We start from the raw sequence: 21,864 nt of genomic DNA, 5'->3' as shown, positions 1-21,864 counted from the left end.
ACACACACACAAGGCAAGGCAGAAAGGCAGGCTTTCCTTTCCCCAAAAGGAGTTGTATTTTGAAGTGGATGGGATATGCAACTCTTTTTCAAAGCGTCCCTGCAGACACACACACAAGGCAAGGCAGAAAGGCAGGCTTTCCTTTCCCCAAAGGGAGTTGTATTTTGAAGTGGATGGGATATGCAACTCTTTTTCAAAGCGTCCCTGCAGACACACACACAAGGCAAGGCAGAAAGGCAGGCTTTCCTTTCCCCAAAAGGAGTTGTATTTTGAAGTGGATGGGATATGCAACTCTTTTTCAAAGCGTCCCTGCAGACACACACACAAGGCAAGGCAGAAAGGCAGGCTTTCCTTTCCCCAAAAGGAGTTGTATTTTGAAGTGGATGGGATATGCAACTCTTTTTCAAAGCGTCCCTGCAGACACACACACAAGGCAAGGCAGAAAGGCAGGCTTTCCGTTCCCCAAAGGGAGTTGTATTTTGAAGTGGATGGGATATGCAACTCTTTTTCAAAGCGTCCCTGCAGACACACACACAAGGCAAGGCAGAAAGGCAGGCTTTCCTTTCCCCAAAGGGAGTTGTATTTTGAAGTGGATGGGATATGCAACTCTTTTTCAAAGCGTCCCTGCAGACACACACACAAGGCAAGGCAGAAAGGCAGGCTTTCCTTTCCCCAAAAGGAGTTGTATTTTGAAGTGGATGGGATATGCAACTCTTTTTCAAAGCGTCCCTGCAGACACACACACAAGGCAAGGCAGAAAGGCAGGCTTTCCTTTCCCCAAAAGGAGTTGTATTTTGAAGTGGATGGGATATGCAACTCTTTTTCAAAGCGTCCCTGCAGACACACACACAAGGCAAGGCAGAAAGGCAGGCTTTCCTTTCCCCAAAAGGAGTTGTATTTTGAAGTGGATGGGATATGCAACTCTTTTTCAAAGCGTCCCTGCAGACACACACACAAGGCAAGGCAGAAAGGCAGGCTTTCCTTTCCCCAAAAGGAGTTGTATTTTGAAGTGGATGGGATATGCAACTCTTTTTCAAAGCGTCCCTGCAGACACACACACAAGGCAAGGCAGAAAGGCAGGCTTTCCTTTCCCCAAAAGGAGTTGTATTTTGAACTGGATGGGATATGCAACTCTTTTTCAAAGCGTCCCTGCAGACACACACACAAGGCAAGCCACAAAGGCAGGCTTTCCTTTCCCCAAAGGGAGTTGTATTTTGAAGTGGATGGGATATGCAACTCTTTTTCAAAGCGTCCCTGCAGACACACACACAAGGCAAGGCAGAAAGGCAGGCTTTCCTTTCCCCAAAAGGAGTTGTATTTTGAAGTGGATGGGATATGCAACTCTTTTTCAAAGCGTCCCTGCAGACACACACACAAGGCAAGGCAGAAAGGCAGGCTTTCCTTTCCCCAAAAGGAGTTGTATTTTGAAGTGGATGGGATATGCAACTCTTTTTCAAAGCGTCCCTGCAGACACACACACAAGGCAAGGCAGAAAGGCAGGCTTTCCTTTCCCCAAAAGGAGTTGTATTTTGAAGTGGATGGGATATGCAACTCTTTTTCAAAGCGTCCCTGCAGACACACACACAAGGCAAGGCAGAAAGGCAGGCTTTCCTTTCCCCAAAGGGAGTTGTATTTTGAAGTGGATGGGATATGCAACTCTTTTTCAAAGCGTCCCTGCAGACACACACACAAGGCAAGGCAGAAAGGCAGGCTTTCCTTTCCCCAAAGGGAGTTGTATTTTGAAGTGGATGGGATATGCAACTCTTTTTCAAAGCGTCCCTGCAGACACACACACAAGGCAAGGCAGAAAGGCAGGCTTTCCTTTCCCCAAAGGGAGTTGTATTTTGAAGTGGATGGGATATGCAACTCTTTTTCAAAGCGTCCCTGCAGACACACACACAAGGCAAGGCAGAAAGGCAGGCTTTCCTTTCCCCAAAAGGAGTTGTATTTTGAACTGGATGGGATATGCAACTCTTTTTCAAAGCGTCCCTGCAGACACACACACAAGGCAAGGCAGAAAGGCAGGCTTTCCTTTCCCCAAAGGGAGTTGTATTTTGAAGTGGATGGGATATGCAACTCTTTTTCAAAGCGTCCCTGCAGACACACACACAAGGCAAGGCAGAAAGGCAGGCTTTCCTTTCCCCAAAAGGAGTTGTATTTTGAACTGGATGGGATATGCAACTCTTTTTCAAAGCGTCCCTGCAGACACACACACAAGGCAAGGCAGAAAGGCAGGCTTTCCTTTCCCCAAAGGGAGTTGTATTTTGAAGTGGATGGGATATGCAACTCTTTTTCAAAGCGTCCCTGCAGACACACACACAAGGCAAGGCAGAAAGGCAGGCTTTCCTTTCCCCAAAGGGAGTTGTATTTTGAAGTGGATGGGATATGCAACTCTTTTTCAAAGCGTCCCTGCAGACACACACACAAGGCAAGGCAGAAAGGCAGGCTTTCCTTTCCCCAAAAGGAGTTGTATTTTGAACTGGATGGGATATGCAACTCTTTTTCAAAGCGTCCCTGGCAGACACACACACAAAGAAGGCAAGGCACAAAGGCAAGCTTTTCTTTCCCCAAAAGGAGTTGTATTTTGAACAGGAAAAACACCCACAGGACAGCCCTTTGCAAGTTTGCAACAACAAAAGAAATAGAAAGACCTAAGACCCACACCACCAAACTCAGCCACAGACCACCCCACCTTTTCTCCTGTCCTGGTCTTCACACAGCCATGCTGTGACGCAGCAATGTTTCCTGCCTGCCTACACCAATGAATCTCTACCCTTCCACCCTCTCCAAAAGTCCCAGTGCGACTGAGCCACGAGGCGTGTGCACGCTGTTTTCATTAAGCACGTCCTACCAGCCCCTCCCCCTGGTTAAACGTGCTCTCTGATTGGCTACAAGGGGCAAACAACACACTAGATTGCCCCAGTGGACTTAAAAAAGTTTGGATGATTTGACAAAGCATTTTTTAAAAACGAAAAAAAAGGCGCCATTACGGAAAACGGCCAATCGCGGTTCGAAACCGCGATATCCAGGCGTGTGGACAGCCAAGATTCAATATTGATTCAAAAAATCCGAAAAAAACGAATCAATAACGGTAAACGGGGAAAACGAATTATTTGAGCAAGCCTAGTACATACAATATATTATTAACATAGCATAATACAAGCAATTAAATTACTATATTGTACTATATAATTTTATGGTAATATTATTAGTAATATTGGAAGGAGTTCCCCTTTTTCCATTCTATCATTCATTCTTTTCTTTCTCCATCTCCCCCTCCCTTCTATTCTTTTCATTTCTGGATTCATTCCATTCTTTTTAAAGAATCATGGATTCCCTTTGCTGATTACTTTGCTGGTTATGTGCTTGAGCCCCACTGTCTGCATTTCTTGGTATTTCCATTCTCAACATGAAGGGAAAGGGGAAAATCTTGGATATAAAGGTTTCTAGCTTTCATCCTTGATCTTGTGCTTCTTTCTTGACCAGGAAAATGGGGATTCTCTGAAGCCAACTCTCTGATGCAATAAGGAAACCAACAATATAGAAAGAAGAAATCTTCTCAAGGTCAATGATCTTGCTGAATTCTTGACCTCACTTCCAGATAAGAAAGGAAAAAGGAAGACACAGCTATCAATTTGCAATTAAACACCCAGATCACTATTGGGGTTTTTTTGTGTGTCAGGAGCAACTTGAGTCGTTTCTGGAGTGAGAGAATTGGCCATCTGCAAGGACGTTGCCCAGGGGACGCCCGGATGTTTTGAAGTTTTTTACCATCTTTGTGGGAGGTTTCTTTCATGTCCCCACATCGAGCTGGAGCTGCCCCCGGTTGGGATTCGAACCTGGCAGATTTTAGGTCAGCAACCCAACCTTCAAGTCACAAGGCTTTAGTCCACTACGCCATCGGGGGCTCTTACTGTTGGCGTTAAGGAGAAAGCATATAAATGGATGAAACATGCAAAGAATTTTTCTCAAGGGATCATCTGCAGCAACATGAATGGTCTCACACTGGAGAGAAGCCCTATACATGCCTGGAGTGTGGACAGAGTTTCACTCGTAGCTCGAGTCTGTATTTACATCAAAGGAGTCACACTGGGGAGAAACCCTATGTATGCCTGGAGTGTGGACAGAGCTTCGCTCGTAGTTCAGGGCTAGATTTACACCAAAGGACACACACTGGGGAGAAACCCTATGAATGCTTGGAGTGTGGACAGAGCTTCACTCGTAGTTCAGGGCTACGTTTACATCAAAGGAGTCACACTGGGGAGAAACCCTATGAATGCTTGGAGTGTGGGAACACGTTCTCTGATAGTTCAGGTCTTCGTAGACATCAAAGGATACACACTGGGGAGAAACCCTTCACATGCCCAGAGTGTGGGCAGAGATTTGCCCGGCGTTCAACTCTACATGTACATCAAAGGACTCACACTGTGGAGAAACTCCATGAATGCCTGGAGTGTGGACAGAGCTTCACTCAGCTTGCATATCTACATGTACATCAAAGAACTCACACTGGGGAGAAACCCTTTACATGCCCAGAGTGTGGACTGAGATTCACTCACAGTTCAAGTCTACGTGCACATGAAAGGACTCACAAGGGGGAGAAACCCTATATATGTCTGGAGTGTGGAAAGAGCTTCACTCAGAGTTCAAGTCTGTATTTACATCAAAGGAGTCACACTGGGGAGAAACCCTATGTATGCCTGGAATGTGGACAGAGCTTCACTCGTAGTTCAGGGCTACGTTTACATCAAAGGAGTCACACTGGGGAGAAACCCTATGAATGCTTGGAGTGTGGGAACACGTTCTCTGATAGTTCAGGTCTTCGTAGACATCAAAGGATACACACTGGGGAGAAACCCTTCACATGCCCAGAGTGTGGGCAGAGATTTGCCCGGAGTTCAACTCTACATGTACATCAAAGGAGTCACACTGTGGAGAAACTGCATAAATGTCTGGAGTGTGGACAGAGTTTTACTCATGTTGCATATCTGCATAGACATCAAAGAACTCACACTGGGGAGAAACCTTATAAATGCCAGGAATGTGGACAGAGCTTCAATCAGAGTTCAGGTTTACTTTTGCATCAAAGGACTCACACTGGAGAGAAACCCTATGAATGCCTGGAATGTGGACAGAGCTTCACTCAGAGTTCAGGTCTACGTTCGCATCAAAGGACTCACACTGGGGAGAAACCCTATAAATGTCAGGAATGTGGACAGAGCTTCCCTCATAGTTCAGGTTTACGTTCACATCAAAAGACTCACACTGGGGAGAAACCTTATAAATGCCAAGAATGTGGACAGAGCTTCCCTCGTAGTTCAGGTTTACGTTCGCATCAAAGGACTCATACTGGGGAGAAACCCTATACATGCCTGGAGTGTGGAAAGAGCTTTATTCAGAGTTCAAATCTACGATTACATCAAATGACTCACACTGGGGAGAAGCCCTATACATGCCTCGTTTGTGAAAAGACCTTCACTCAGAGTTCAAATCTGCACAGACATCAAAAGACTCACACTGGTTCTCCCTTGTGAGCCTGGCCACAAGGGCCGGGCCAGGAGGGAGTGTTGATGGGACCAGGAGGAGTGTGGCCAGATGGGCTGTGGGTGGGAGAGGGCAGGGTCCAAGCAGGAGAGGTTGGGGTTGGATGGGAAGGGGTGGGGTCATGGTGGGAGGGGGCGGTGTGGACAGAGGAAGAGGAGGAGGGTAGCGAGAGTGCTCTCGCTAGTGACGTGTAGCTAATAATAATAATAATAACTTTATTTTATACCCTGCCTCTCTCTCCCCAAAAGGGACTCAGGGCGGCTTACATGGGGCCAAGCCCGAATAAAAACAATAGCAGTATAAAACACAGCAATAGACAAAAAACATGCACAATTAAAAAATTTAAACATTAGCCATTAAAAACAAGAACTGGTTCTCCTCTGAGGCTGGGAAAGGCGGGCTATCTTCCCAAGGCTCAAAGGAAAAGAAGAAACACTTGGTCTGCGCTCTCGGGAGAGCATTTGGTGTAACTCTGCCTCGGCACTTAGAATCATAGAATCATAGAATAGTAGAGTTGGAAGAGACCTCATGGGCCATCCAGTCCAACCCCATTCTGCCAAGAAGCAGGAAATTGCATTCAAAGCACCCCCGACAGATGGCCATCCAGCCTCTGCTTAAAAGCCTCCAAAGGAGGAGCCTCCACCACAGTCCAGGGGAGAGAGTTCCACTGCTGAACAGCCCTTCTCACAGTGAGGAAGTTCTTCCTGATGTTCAGGTGGAATCTCCTTTCCTGTAGTTTGAAGCCATTGTTCCGTGTCCTAGTCTGCAGGGCCGCAGAAAACAGGCTTGCTCCCTCCTCCCTATGACTTCCCTTCACGTATTTGTACATGGCTATCATGTCTCCTCTCAGCCTTCTCTTCTGCAGGCTAAACATGCCCAGCTCTTTAAGCCGCTCCTCATAGGGCTTGTTCTCCAGACCTTTGATCATTTTAGTCGCCCTCCTCTCGACGCTTTCCAGCTTGTCAACATCTCCCTTCAACTGCGGTGCCCAGAATTGGACGCAGTGTGATTCCAGGTGTGGTCTGACCAAGGCAGAATAGAATAATGGGAGCATGACTTCCCTGGATCTAGACGCTATTCCCCTATTGATGCAGGACAGAATCCCGTTGGCTTTTTTAGCTGCCGCATCACATTGTTGGCTTATGTTTAACTTGTCCACGAGGACTCCAAGGTCTTTTTCGCACACACTGCTGTCAAGCCAGGCATCGTCCCCCATTCTGTATCTTTGGTTTCCTTTTTTTCTGCCGAAGTGAAGTATCTTACATTTGTCCCTGTTGAACTTCATTTTGTTAGTTTCGACCAATCTCTCTAGTCTGTCAAGATCATTTTGAATTCTGCTCCTGTCTTCTGGAGTGTTGGCTCTCCCTCCCAGTTTGGTGTCGTCTGCAAACTTGATGATCGTGCCTTCTAACCCTTCGTCTAAGTCGTTAATAAAGATGTTGAACAGAACCGGGCCCAGGACGGAGCCCTGCCGCACTCCACTTGTCACTTCTTTCCATGATGAAGACGACGCATTGGTGAGCACCCTTTGGGTTCGTTCGCTTAGCCAATTACAGATCCACCTAACCGTAGTTTTGTCTAGCCCACATTTTACTAGTTTGTTTGCCAGAAGGTCGTGGGGGACTTTGTCGACGGCCTTACTGAAATCCAGGTACGCTACATCCACAGCATTCCTTGTATCGACCCAACTCGTAACTCTATCGAAAAAAGAGATCAGATTAGTCTGGCATGACTTGTTTCTGGTAAATCCGTGTTGACTATTAGCAATGACCGCATTTGTTTCTAAGTGTTCGCAGACCACTTCCTTAATGATCTTTTCCAGAATTTTGCCTGGTATCGATGTGAGGCTGACCGGACGGTAATTGTTTGGGTCGTTCTTTTTTCCCTTCTTGGAGATAGGGACCACATTCGCCCTCCTCCAATCTGCTGGGACTTCTCCCGTTCTCCAAGAACTCTCGAAGATAATTGCCAGTGGTTCTGAAATAACTTCCGCTAGTTCCTTCAATACTCTTGGATGTAGCTGATCTGGCCCTGGGGACTTGAATTTGTTTAGAGTGGCCAGGTGTTCCTGGACAACTTGTTTCCCTATTTGGGGTTGGATTTCCCCCAATCCTTCGTCCATTCCATGTTGCTGAGGTTGAAGATGGCTTTCTTTTTGTGGGAAGACTGAGGCAAAGAAGGCATTAAGCAGTTCTGCCTTTTCCCTGTCACCACCACCCCATCTTCCCCTTGCAGTGGCCCTATCACCTCCTTTTTCTTCCTTTTTCTACCAACATAAGCAAAAAAGCCTTTTTTGTTGTTTTTTATGTCCCTGGCAAGCCTGAGCTCAGTTTGTGCTTTAGCCTTGCGAACCTTTTCCCTACAGGTGTTGGCTATATGTTTGAATTCTTCTTTGGTGATTTCTCCCCTTTTCCACTTCTTGTGCATGTCACTTTTGAGCTTTAGCTCAGTTAGAAGATCTTTGGACATCCATTCTGGGTTCTTTGCACTTGTCTTATTTTTTTTCTTTGTTGGCACTGTTTGCATTTGCGCCTTGAGTATTTCACTTTTGAAAAACTCCCATCCATCCTTAACTCCCTTGTTTTTTAATATTGGCGTCCATGGAATGCTGCTTGTAATTCCTTCATTTTTTGGAAGTTAGCTCTCTTAAAGTCCAGAATGCATGTTTGACTTGTCTTAGTTTCAGCATTTCTTTGTATTGCAAACTGCAGGAGCACATGGTCACTTGCCCCTAAGGATCCAACCACTGTATTGATCAGGTCTTCCACATTTGTTAAGATTAGATCAAGAGTTGCTGATCCCCTTGTTGCCTCTTCTACCTTCTGGACCATAAAATTATCTGCAAGGCAAGTGAGGAATTTGTTGGACTTTGTACTCTTGGCTGAGTTTTGTTTTCCAGCAGATATCGGGATAATTGAAATCGCCCATGACTACTATATCTCTTCTTTGTGCCTGTTTGGTCAACTGCTGACAGAAGGCTTCATCAAGTCCTTCATCCTGACTCGGAGGTCTGTAGTAGACATCCACGACAAGATCTTTTTGAGTCCCGGTTCCCTTCACTTCTCTCAGCCGCTGTGTCCACATACTGAGAAGAGGGGAAACGCAGACAGGAGCCGGAAGGACGAGGCCAAGAGTAGGGGGGCACCAACTGGAGCAGCTTTACTGCCACTGCTGCTGCTCCCTCCCTTCCTTGGGCCATTTTCTCGGCCAAAGAATAAAACCTTGCCCATGCTTTGGCCGAGTGAAGGAAAAAGAAGAGAGGGAGCAACAGAAATGGCTTATCCCACGCAAGGGGACTGACTGATGAAGATCGGCAACGTATCAGAGATGGACAGAGTCAATTGAAGAGAAATATTTGATTGAATTCAAGAAAGACTGGGACTTCTTTATCACTTTTTCTCAACAATAACACGTGCAAATGTCAGTTGTCGGATCTATGAACTGGGAGAGTGTTGCCAAAAGCAGAAGTGTCCTTCCATAGGATTAAGGGCCGTAATATAATAAGGGACACAATCAACTTGGTGAGAAGTTCTTAGAATTAGACCCAGGTCTGTTTGTTCATTTGTTAGTGTACTTTGTGTGTCTCTGTAGGAGTATTTTATTGGTGTGTGTGTTTTCTGGTTTTATTTTGGTAGTTGTGGCAGCCACTCAATGAGCTGTATGGTTTTACCATTATAGGTTATAAACTTATTATGTTTCTCTTTTTCTTAATAAAGTCAGTGTTTATGAAAAGGAGATTTGTAAGGTTCAAAACATCATACTGGAAAAGCAGATCGAGCTAGGGTTTAGTTCATCATCTGACGTCCTTCGGGATATTATTTTTGCTCTTATTACGTTGGTCATGACTTAAAATTCATGATTCAATCTGACTGGATATGATGATTCACTAAATTTGTCATTTATATCTATCTATCCATCCATATCCATAATAAAAGTGGAAACCTGTATATGTGTATGTGGCACGGGTGTCTGTTCACACAGACAGCCTCCGGCCTCCACAAACAGGCTACAGTTTCCAGTGCTGAGGAGCCAGCACGTCACTCTTTTCCTCTGACATTGCAGTTACGGCGAGCGCCATGAACATGCAGTCCAACCCCCTGCCAGTGTCCTCCCCAAACACTACAGCCCACCACCCAAGGAATGCTTTCGTTTGGGAGCCATTTCATCCTAGATTCTGCATTGTCCTCCACCACAGGCAGGCAACCCAGGGTTCTCCATTGGTGTGGAATTTGCATGACCCCGCCTACTGCCCTTCCCTTTCAAATCTCTCTGCAGAACAAACAGGGCAGAACTGAGCAGCAACTACATTTCCTGGAGGAGTTTGGGGATTGAGTTCACATGGTGGAAGTTGTCGTTCACCCTGCATCCGGTCAGAGCCCTGTGACTCCTACTGGGGAATTTAGAGGAGTTGTAGTTCACCTACACCCAGAACGCTATGAACCCAAACAATGACGGGTGTGGACCAAACTTGCCATGCAGACTCGATATGCCCAGATTTGAATACTGGTGGGTTTGGGGGAGAATTGGCCTGGACATTTGGGAATAGTAGTTATTGGGATTTATAGTTCACCTGCAATGAATGAGCACTGAACCCCTCCGATGATGGATCAGGACCAAACCTGGCACACAGCCCCCATAAACAACAGAACATATTGGACAAGTTTGCGGAAATGGGAATTATAGTTCACCTGCATCCAGAGAAACCGTGATCCCCACCGACAATGGACTGGGACCAAACCTCACACAGAGAAGCCTCATGACCAACTAAACATACTGCAGGGGTTTGTGGAAATGGACCTTGAGTTGTAGTTCACCCGCATCCAAAGAGCACTGAGCCCAGCCAACGACAGATCTGGACCACACTTGGTACACAGAACCAAAATGGCCAACTTTGGATACTGGCAGGTTTGGGGAGGATTGACCCACAATTCTGGGAATTGTAGTTCACTCACTCCAAACTGAGAACACCTAACATTCAAAGACAAACAGTGCCCGGGCACCGCCGGGTCCCCAAGCTAGTCCATAATAAAATGGAAAGGTTTTGGACCTTCTGAAAAAAAGTCACAGAATTTAGAATTTTGTCAGTGCTGAACATGCTAGAGTCAACAAGGTGAAGAAGGTTTGGAGGCATAACAGGGGTCTTTGCGCTTTTCCACTTTCATGGGCTCCCGAGGCCCTAAACCAGAGGTCCCCAAACTAAGGCCCGGGGGCCAGATGCGGCCCTCCAAGGTCATTTACCTGGCCCCTGCCCTCAGTTTTATAATATATTTATTACCAGTTTTAATAATATAATATATTGTATATACATATAATATTGATAAAAATATTATAATGTTATACAATATAATACTAATAATAATACCATATAATAATATTAATTATATGTTATAACATATAGTATTACAGTATAGTGGTATAGTTCAATATAGTAATATATAATGCTAATATTGTGCTATGCTAATAATATAATATATGGTATGTACATACAGCTGCTCTGAGTCCCCTTCGGGGTGAGAAGGGTGGGATATAAATGTAGTAAGTAAATAAATAATTAATTTTAGACTTAGGCTCGGCCAAAGTCTGACATGACTTGAAGGCACACAACACCAACAACAATCCTAATTAACTTGACTATCTCGTTGGCCAGTAGCAGGCCCACACTTTCCATTGAAATCCTGATAGGTTTATGTTGGTTAAGATTGTTTTCATTTTTAAATATTGTATTGTTCTTTCATTGTTGTTGTTTTGCACTACAAATAAGACATGTGCAGTGTGCATAGGAATTTGTTCGTATTTTTTTTCAAATGATAATTCGGCCCCTCAACAGTCTGAAGGATTGTAGACCGGCCCTTTGCTTTAAAAGTTTGGGGACCCCTGCCCTAAACCATGCAAATGTGGAGCTCTGACTGCGGCCGTGAAATTGAATGCCACCCCAAGCCCACAAAAGAGCTTCCAAAGATCCACTGGATCTTCATCAGGCTAAAGGCTTTAGAAATCATACAGCAAAAGGGGGGGGGGATATATCCTGATTTGAAGGGGCCCAGGCCTACCATTTGCAAAGCATTGCCGTTGTTATTGTTGGTTAGGAGATTGTTTTTGGCCATTTGGACTCCGAGAGACAGAGTCCTAAAATCTAGGCCAAAAAAAGTAACTTCCTTTGAGAGCCAGGCTGCCCCTGCCTTGGATGAGCTTGTGGCTGTGAGCTTGTGGTTATTTGTCACTACACAAAACAGCTTCAAAAAGGGTTGTTTATAGATTTGCCAATAAGTTATTTATTTATGTATTTATTTATTTTGTGTCAAAGCATTGCATAATAAGTTTAAAAGTGATAAAGGAAACGCAAACAGCTAAATAGTTTTAGACCAAAAGCAGGCAACCGCAATCGCATTGTCCGTAGCTTTAAACAACGTTTCCTCCGTACATGAGGCAGGACATTGTGGGCAAGCATTCATATGCGGAGTTGTTTGTTCTGCTCCACCGTCACACAAGGTGGAGGATTCCTCCAGGTCAGTGATGGGCAACCTTTTGCACTTGGTGTGTCAAAGTTCCCCCAAAAACCTAGCATGACTTGGGTGGTGTGTCACTTTGAGAAAAAATACCATTATTTTGCGATATGTATAGATTAAATAACAAAAATGTATAATTGTAATAGAGTCTCACTTTTCCAACATAAACAGGCCAGAAGAATGTTGGATAAGCGAAAATGTTGGATAATGAGGGATTAAGGAAAAGACTATTAAACATCAAATTATGTTATGATTTTACAAATTAAGCACCAAAATATCATGTTTTACAACAAGTCAACACAAAAAGTACTTCAATATATGGTAATGTTATGCAGTAATTACTGTATTTATGAATTTAGCACCCAAACTTTGAAATGTATTGAAAACATCAATTACAACAACATGGACTACTAAAAGGCAAACCGCGTTGGATGATAATACAGAAGGTTGGATAAGCGAAGGTTGGATAAGCGAAACTATTGTATACAACTGTATTTAATAAACCAAAACTATTTACTGCCATTAGGTGATTCATGGGAGGGTGACACAAGGATCCTGGTGATGTCACTGCTGCCCAGAATTCAAGGGGATGCAACCCACCCGCCAGTCCTCCTGATTTCCTGCCTTCCTTCCTCCCTTCCCCCACCAACCACCTCCCCGCCCAGAACACACACCTCGGAGCCCCAAGTTGCCCTCCTTAGCCCGGGTCTTATGGACCTTCACTGGCTGCCCGATGAGCGTGGCTAACACTATTCTCTGCCACAAAAAGTTGACAGCGTGGGGTCAGGGTGCGTGCTTGGTGGGTTTTTTCAAACACCATCGATCCTCTGCACACCAGCACCCTGATGAATTGGTGAATCGGCTGCCACACCAATTTCTCTGTTCAATGTCAGACTCAAACACATCCGTAGTCTGAAGTCCAAACATTTATTTCAATATCTATAATACATATTTACAAAGCACAGCAAAAGCCATCGCTCTGAGCTGGCATTCTTCTATAGCCTCTTCGCTTCGGCAAGCACCAGCTCAACACACACAGATAACAAAACACATTTCTCAGTCTGCAGGAAGTTCTGACCTCCAAAGCCGGAAATCATGCCTGATAGGTCATAGTAGGCTGTCAGTCTAACTAGCCTGCTGTTAACTGTTTCATTACTGAAACACACACTCTTGCAAAACAGCAGAAACACTTGATTTACATTTCATATACATACATCCATAATCCAACAATTGTTGCTGCCAACATAGCTGAGCGAGTGAGATTGGCTGATGCGCACCACAGCAATCACCGGCCCCCTGCCCCTTCGTGAAAGCCCGGGCAGCCAAGTGGCACCCGGACTCCACTGAGCAAGCGCGCTGAGAGGCCCCCAAGGCAGAGCAGCCCCCCCCCCCAACCTGGCACTTGTGTATCACAGTGACAGCAACAGCCGCATGGCTGCCCCGCGCACAGCCCACGTGCTCTGAGAGAGGGAGGGAGGCAGGGAGGGAGGGGGCGCATCTGTCTACACGAGGCCTGGCAAGCTTGGGCCCGATCCCTTTCTGTATGCGGCCGCGAGTCAGCAGAAATGGCCAGGTGTCGGCTCACTACAGCCGCTCCTAAATGACGACACGGGACTCGCTGTGTTATCACAAGAAACTTTACTGTAGGACACATCGACATGAAACAGCCAAGAATGGGAGGCATCAATCAACACTCCTTTGTTTATTTACAGCATTTATATTCTGCCCTTCTTTCTCACCCCGAAGGGGACTCAGGGCGGATCACATTATGTACATACAGGGCAAACATTCAATGCCCATAAACACATCGAACAGAGACAGACAGACAGACGCAGAGGCAATTTAACCTTCTCCTGAGGGGATGTTCGATTCTGGCCACAGGGGGGAGCAGCTGCTTCATCATCCACTTTGACGGCACTTCCTCACTTCCTCATGCCAATGTTGTAAATTAGTTAAACTTGCCTCCCCACTTTTTATAAGTGGTACCTTATTTCCTACTAGATAGATGCAACTATCTTTCGGGTTGCTAGGTCAGCAACGAGCAGGGGCTATATTTTATTTTTAATTGTCGGGCGCTCACCCCGCCACGGGCTGGCCTCGAACTCATGAACTCATGGTCAGAATGATTTATTGCAGCAGCTGCTTACCAGCCTGCGCCACATACCCTTCCCCCTCATTCAAAGATACATTTCCCGCCCAACAAAAACCCTGTGAGGTTTCCCCGCCAAGTCCAGCAGCCGTTTCTTCTCAGGATCCCAGGATGCAGGTGTCTTATCAGTTCATAATGTCAGTGACCCTGAAACTCAGCACCATATTCAGGCTCTAGGAGCGGGGTGCTGACACGCGTGTCATAGGTTCGCCATCACTGCCTCCAGGTAGTGCCATCTTACCATATTGTCTTTTGACCTGGTCAGGTAGTTACAAAGAATGTAAAAGACAAAACAATATAAAGACAATTCAGTAAAACTTATTAAAAGTACATATTCAATAAGACACAGAAGGTTAAAAAAAATGGTGGCCAACTGCAACATTCACAGGTACATCAAGCAGGCAAGAGTCCTTTCCCCCACCCTGGACACTATGCCACAGATATATAAACCTCACTTACTTAGTTTCCAACAGACCTCACAATCTCTGAGGATGCCTGCCATAGATGTGGGTGAAACATCAGGAGAGAATGCTTCTGGAACATGGCCAGGCAGCCTGAAAAACAACTCACAGCAACCTAACAATATATAAGCATTTCTTGGGGCTCCATGAGAAACTTTTGCTTCAAAAAGGGCTCTGTGGCTGAAAAGGTTTGAGGGTGCCTGTCTCGAAGGGGATGCCCTCGCCTTCCGGCTCCTCTGAGGTGGGATTCCTGCCGCCCCCCCCCCCCCCCGCAGCCGCAGGACCCTCCTGGCAGGCGCTCCTCTCTCTGCACTGAAAAATGGCCATTTAGGAGAGAGAACGTTAGAGGGAGAGGGAGAAGCGGAAGCTCAAGGGACCTGCAGGCTGATGGGCTTCTTTCCATATCGATAATAATAATAATAATAACAACAACAATTCAGAATCCAGACAGACAGGGTTTTGGAGCACAATACTCCTGACCTCACGATCGTGTTAAAAAAAAAAAAGTATGGATTGTCGATGTTGCAATCCCAGGTGACGGCAGAATAGAGGAGAAACAACTGGAAAAGCTGACACGATATGAGGATTTAAAGATCGAATTGCAAAGACTGGCACAAGCCAGTCAAGGTGGTCCCAGTGGTGATGGGCACACTGGGTGCAGTGCCTAAAGACCTTGGCCTGCACTTAAACACAATTGGCGCTGACAAAATCCCCACCGGCCAGCTGCAGAAGGAAGGCCACCTGGCTGGGATCTGCGCGCATTATTCGCCGAGACATCACACAGTCTTAGACACTTGGGAAGTGTCTGGCGTGGGATCCAGTACAGCAGCCAGCAGAGTGTCTGCTGTGGACTCATCTTGTTGTGTTTCAAATAATAATAACAACAATAACAACTTTGTTTTTATATTCTGCCTCCATCTCTCCCCCCGAAGGGACTTTGGGTGCCTTACATGGGGACCAAGCGCAGTGTAAACAAAGATTTACAATCTGGTTTCTGTCTCCTGCAGAATTCTGAGGCTTGGAGTTTGGTGGAAGGCCTCTCCCTAAAGTGGATTTAAAGTGGATCAAAACTGTAGTGTGATGAAGTGCTGATGATTTACCAAAAACAAGTCATGCCAGACTAATCTGATCTCTTTTTTCGATAGAGTTACGAGTTGGGTCGATGCAGGGAATGCCGTGGATGTAGCATATCTAGATTTCAGTAAGGCCTTCGACAAAGTCCCCCACGACCTTCTGGCAAACAAACTAGTAAAATGTGGGCTAGACAAAACTACGGTTAGGTGGATCTGCAATTGGCTAAGTGAACAAACCCAAAGGGTGCTCACCAATGCGTCGTCTTCATCATGGAAAGAAGTGACAAGTGGAGTGCCGCAGGGCTCCGTCCTGGGCCCGGTTCTGTTCAACATCTTTATTAACGACTTAGACGAAGGGTTAGAAGGCACGATCATCAAGTTTGCAGACGACACAAAACTGGGAGGGATAGCTAACACTCCAGAAGACAGGAGCAGAATTCAAAACGATCTTGACAGACTAGAGAGATGGGCCGAAACTAACAAAATGAAGTTCAACAGGGACAAATGCAAGATACTTCACTTCGGCAGAAAAAATGGAAATCAAAGATACAGAATGGGGGACGATGCCTGGCTTGACAGCAGTGTGAGCGAAAAAGACCTTGGAGTCCTCGTGGGGAACAAGTTAAACATGAGCCAACAATGTGATGCGGCAGCTAAAAAAGCCAATGGGATTTTGGCCTGCATCAATAGGGGAATAACGTCTAGATCCAGGGAAGTCCTGCTCCCATTATTCTATTCTGCCTTGGTCAGACCACACCTGGAATACTGTGTCCAGTTTTGGGCACCGCAGATGAAGGGAGATGCTGACAAGCTGGAAAGCGTCCAGAGGAGGGCGACTAAAATGATTAAGGGTCTGGAGAACAAGCCCTATGAGGAGAGGCTTAAAGAGCTGGGCATGTTTAGCCTGCAGAAGAGAAGGCTGAGAGGAGACATGATAGCCATGTACAAATATGTGAGGGGAAGTCATAGGGAGGAGGGAGCAAGATTGTTTTCTGCTGCCCTGCAGACTAGGACACGGAACAATGGCTTCAAACTACAGGAAAGGAGTTTCCACCTGAACTTCAGGAAGAACTTCCTCACTGTGAGGGCTGTTCGGCAGTGGAACTCTCTCCCCCGGGCCGTGGTGGAGGCTCCTTCTTTGGAGGCTTTTAAGCAGAGGCTGGATGGCCATCTGTCGGGGGTGCTTTGAATGCGATTTCCTGCTTCTTAGCGGGGGGTTGGACTAGATGGCCCTTGAGGTCTCTTCCAACTCTACTATTCTATGATTCTATGATTCTATGAAGTGCTAAGCACAACTCACAGGACAGTATCTCCTCAGTGATACCCAAACTGATCAGCATTGATTGCCCAGCCTGTGGTTGCAATTAACTTGGGCGTGCTTTCTTCTACACACACACACACACACCTGTACACCCGGTAGCGTTCCCACTGTAACTTACTCCTATACCTTAACAGAGTGTGTTGCGGTAATCCAGTCTAGATGTGACCAAGGCATGGACCACTGTGGCCAAGTCAAGCTTCTTGAGGTACCAGGTGAGAGTATAGCGGAATCAGTAGCATCCAGATAACACCATGTGCAAAAGACTCAGACCAGGCAGAGGAATTGAAAAGAACAAAGGAAACTTTACTCTTGCTTGTTGAGTTGAAATATAAACAGTTCTGCAATCGTACAATGTCCATGTAGTTGCATAAGATCAATAACCTAATCAATCAGCTTTCAATATATACAGCATAGCATATTCAAAAATTACTACTTGACCGTAGCTAGAGAGCCCTGTCTTTTTCTGTGCTCTCTCTCCAAGCCCAAATTCCAACTGACAATCTCAGCCACCTGCCATCAAACAGATACATTGTTTTAGGCATGGCTTCTCTCTCTGCAAAAAGTCTGAGCTCTTTTGCAGAGTTCCCTTTGCAAACCAACTTTGCAAGGATTTCTTTACACACACACACATACACATTAGCATTTTGGCGCAATACAACAGCTGGTAAAGCTGGTGCACACGCTTGAACTGTGGGAAGGCCTCCCAGCCAACACCGGAGCATTAAGCACGAGCGCGGAGTCCAGCTGCAATGGGCCTGTGCCCTCGGGGGGGGGGGGGAGTGGGACCCCGTGGAGCACAGGTTGCCACCCTAGACCCCGATCGGCCCCACTACTGACCAGGCGAGCCTCTGTCTTGTCTGGATTAAGCTTCAGTCTCTTGGCCTCATCCAGACAAGAGGTGTACAATCCAGGCCAATCCTTCAGGGCTCCTGGGAATCGGGTCCTTTTGTGACACGCATTGCGAAGAGCGTTTGGTCACAAATCCGAGGCAGGCGCTCGGCCCGTCTTGCCTGGGCCCCAAAGGCCGAGATAAGAGTGGGACACAAACGTCGTTCACAGCCATAACAAGAAGAAGACCTTCTCGGAAAGGGGGCCGGACTGGCACTCCTTATAAAGCCGTGTTTCTCAACCTGGGGGTCGGGACTCCTGGGGGGGTCGCGACAGGGGGGGGGGTGTCAGAGGGGTCGCCAAAGACCAGTGTTTGCTGTTGGTCATGGGGTTCTGTGTCGGAAATTTGGCACCGTTCTATCCTTGGTGGGGTTCAAGGGGCTCTTTGATTGTATTTATTTATTTATTACAATATTTATATCCCGCCCTTCTCACCCAATAGGGGACTCAGGGCGGCTTACAATAAAACACATACATAAAATTGTACAATACATTGTGAACCAATTAAAAAGTTATTAAATTACATCAGACATTCATAAAACGCATTATAAAATACAGATAGGCATGATATTATTATTTTATTGTATGACACAGCAAACAAGATAGTCATGCTGGATTTCATAATAATAAAATAAAAATTATTATTATTATTATTGTTATTATTATAACTAAAATATGCAAAGCATCCCACTAAAACACACAGTCAAGGTAAGAACACACAGGAACAAAGGTGAACTATATACCAAAAAAGAAAATGGGTTCCCTGGAACCACAAAGACAAGTATCCACTATTACAGTAATACAGAAATTGTTTTAGATGTCATTAAACCTAAATTTAGTTCAATACATCAATATAAAAAATACAAAAGACGTTGCTAAACAATCAAACAAAGAACTGTTACATTCACAGTAAAAACAGTATTTTTTCTCTTGAAGGATGAACTTACTCCTCTTCCCATGAACAATAAATGTTCTTTAGTTCTTTAATTGTTCCAAATACACAAACCGAGTCCTCTTCTTATATATAATCACTAGCTGTGCCCGGCCACGCGTTGCTGTGGCGAAGTCTGGTGGTATGGGAAATAAAGTATTGAGGAATTGGTGGTAGTTAAGGTAAAGGGTCGCTTGGGCTGAGTGGGTTTCTAGGAGACCAAGTGAACAGAGCTTAGCCTTCTAACTGGGAGCAATGGGATAAAAACAATTATTCCTCTTCTCCCTCTAATTAGGACTTTATTTTTCTTTTCTTTTTGTTGTATCAACCTAGAGGCATGGATGAGAGGTTGTGCTGTCAGTTTTCGAGGTTGCGGGGCATTTAGTTTAGTTGTTTTGTCCGGTGCCGTGATTCCATTACCCTTTTATATATATAGATAGATAGATAGATAGATATAGATATAGATACAGTAGACTCTCACTTATCCAACATATACGGGCCGGCAGAACGTTGGATAAGTGAATATGTTGGATAATGAGGAATTAAGGATAACCCTATTAAACATCAAATTAAGTTTACAAATTAAACACCAAAACATCATGTTAGACAACAAATTTGTCAGAAAAAGTAGTTCAGTACACAGTAATGCTATATAGAATTACTGTATTTATGAATTTAGCACCAAAATATCACGATATATTGAAAGCATTGACTACAAAAATGCGTTGGATAATCCAGAACATTGGATAAGCGAGTGTTGGATAAGTGAGACTCTACTGTAATTACTACATAGCATTACTGCGCATGGAACTACTTTTTCTGTCAAATTTGTTGTATAATATGATGTTTTGGTGCTTAATTTGTATAACGATTACCTAATTTGATGTTTAATTGGCCTTTCCTGAATCCCTTCTTATTATCCAACATATTCACTTATCCTGCCGGCCTGTTTACGTTGGATAAGTGAGACTCTACTGTATATTTCTAATCTTATATTATCTGCTCAGAACTGGATTATATGAGGCTCCTTCTTCACAGCTGTATAAAATTCACACTGAAGTGGATTATATGGCAGTGTGGAGTCAAGATAATCCAGTGCAAAGCAGATAATATAAGATTATAAATGGGTTATATAGCTGTGTGGAAGGGCCTTGAGTCTACACTGCCATATAATCCAGTGCAAATTAGATAATCTGTGGAAGAAGCCTAAGTGAGGCCTAAATCTGCCTCCCCTAACTGAAACCTGGCTGTCCCTTGGTTGCTAGGCAACCAAGTGGGCAGAGATTAGCCCTCTAAACTGGCAACAATTGGATAAAAAAAATTATTGCTCTCCCTCTAATTAGTACTTTATTTTTCTTTTTGTTGTATTGATGACCGTCACCCCAGCTTTCAAATTGATTTGAAAACGCAGCAGAAAGTTCCATAGATTACTCCCCAAAAGAACGGAGCGGGACCGCAACAGACTATTATTAAAAGACCTTTTTTCCTTCATTTTCCTCTTCCCTGAACTATGTAACAAATCCCCCCAATAAAAGTAGCATTTATTTTAACAGTAACCCTCTCTATCTGGTTATTTTGTATCTTTTCTCTGACTCCTTTCCTTTGCATGCAATCTCTCTCTCCCTCCCGTCCCTTTAAACTCCGGTTGAGGTTTCCCTGCCATAGATTAACATGGCGGTCGATATAAATTGGCTCATATCTCTATCAAAATTACCCCTAGAACGCTCCTCTTTTAGTCTTAACCCTTTCTAAGGCTCCTGACTCGAAGACAACCAGCAGACCCGGAATCGGTCCAGTTTTCGGCATCTCAACAGCTGACTGTCAAACGGAACCACGTTTCTTTCCAAGCCAAGTTGCTGCTTTATCCCGGGTTTTTCTCTCCCCGCGACTCGCGGAATGGCTTTCCCTAGCCCCTTTCTGTGAATTGGGGATGGGGGGGATCGCTCTCTCGCGGGGGAGATATAGTTCTCCAAGGACCCTCACCCTCTACAGCTGCCAGGGGGTGACGGACGGGTGCACTCCACGTTCCATGCATACTTTTGTGATTTTATGAAGAAGAAGAACACTCTTCCCCAGACCTACCCTTGGACTTATGAAATCCTATACCTCCAAAGACTTACTAACCCATATGTGCCCCTTCCCCATGCCATCTCTATGAATTCCCTATGAACTCTTTCTCCTCATGCATTTGTGAATATTCATATTCTATGTACTTGGACACACTCATGACTCGCTGTGTATGAATTTCAAATCGTTGGGCTAACTTCATGAATTGTGAAATCATGCTGCTTGAACCCCACTTCTATATTGGATTCCCCAGATGTTGTGAACTTCGTCCTTATCAAATGTTTTCTATTGCTTATTTCTATTGTTTATATCATTCATGATTCCCCTTTATGCAATGTCACCCACCTTTATGGATTCTCCTTTATCTACCTATCTGCCTATATGTATTTACACTCTTTGGGATCCCCGGAAAATATGTGTTTTTCCCTGCTGGGTTTATGTTCCGACTTTATTTATAATTTTCATTTTATCCCATATAATTGTCAGATCATGAAATCAAATGGGAAATATTATGACCCCAACCTGAACTCTAGCCCCATGACTCAGACCTCCCCTTCCCAAAAACAAAAGGATAATCTGCCACAGTTTAATCCCATCTCATTCCGATCGCATGGACAATATAGGGCGAGTCACCAAACTAAAGGTGACTCGCCCCCAAGGCAAACATTGTCACATCTCAGGCCAGGACGCCGCAGGAAGGCACCCTGTGGGGCCGTCAATGATGGCTCATCAAATCACCACTTCCCGTCTGACACCCCAAAGACATATCTAAAATCTGTGAACGTGACAGGACCCCGGACATCCTTGATGGGTGTCATTAATTCCTTTAGAAATTGGCTGGGCCAGAATTAATCAGATGTTTCCTGTCCGGTCACCTCTTTGTCTCAATAGCTCCCGCCTCCTCCTCTCTGATTGGCCCGAGAG

General features: G+C 45.1%; 1 protein-coding gene across 1 annotated transcript; it reads left to right on the top strand.

Moving 5' to 3' along the window:
- Window positions 1-2,761: 2,761 nt before the first annotated feature.
- Window positions 2,762-12,572, top strand: LOC100564159 (zinc finger protein 420-like). The gene has a single exon (XM_062957899.1). It carries the CDS (start codon window positions 3,942-3,944, stop codon window positions 5,532-5,534), a length of 1,593 nt encoding a protein of 530 aa, XP_062813969.1. The 5' UTR covers window positions 2,762-3,941; the 3' UTR covers window positions 5,535-12,572.
- Window positions 12,573-21,864: the final 9,292 nt, after the last annotated feature.

Source organism: Anolis carolinensis, chromosome 6 (assembly GCF_035594765.1).
Source record: "Anolis carolinensis isolate JA03-04 chromosome 6, rAnoCar3.1.pri, whole genome shotgun sequence".
NCBI classification, from domain to species: Eukaryota; Metazoa; Chordata; class Lepidosauria; order Squamata; family Dactyloidae; genus Anolis; species Anolis carolinensis.
This window is presented reverse-complemented; position numbering and strand designations above follow the sequence as displayed.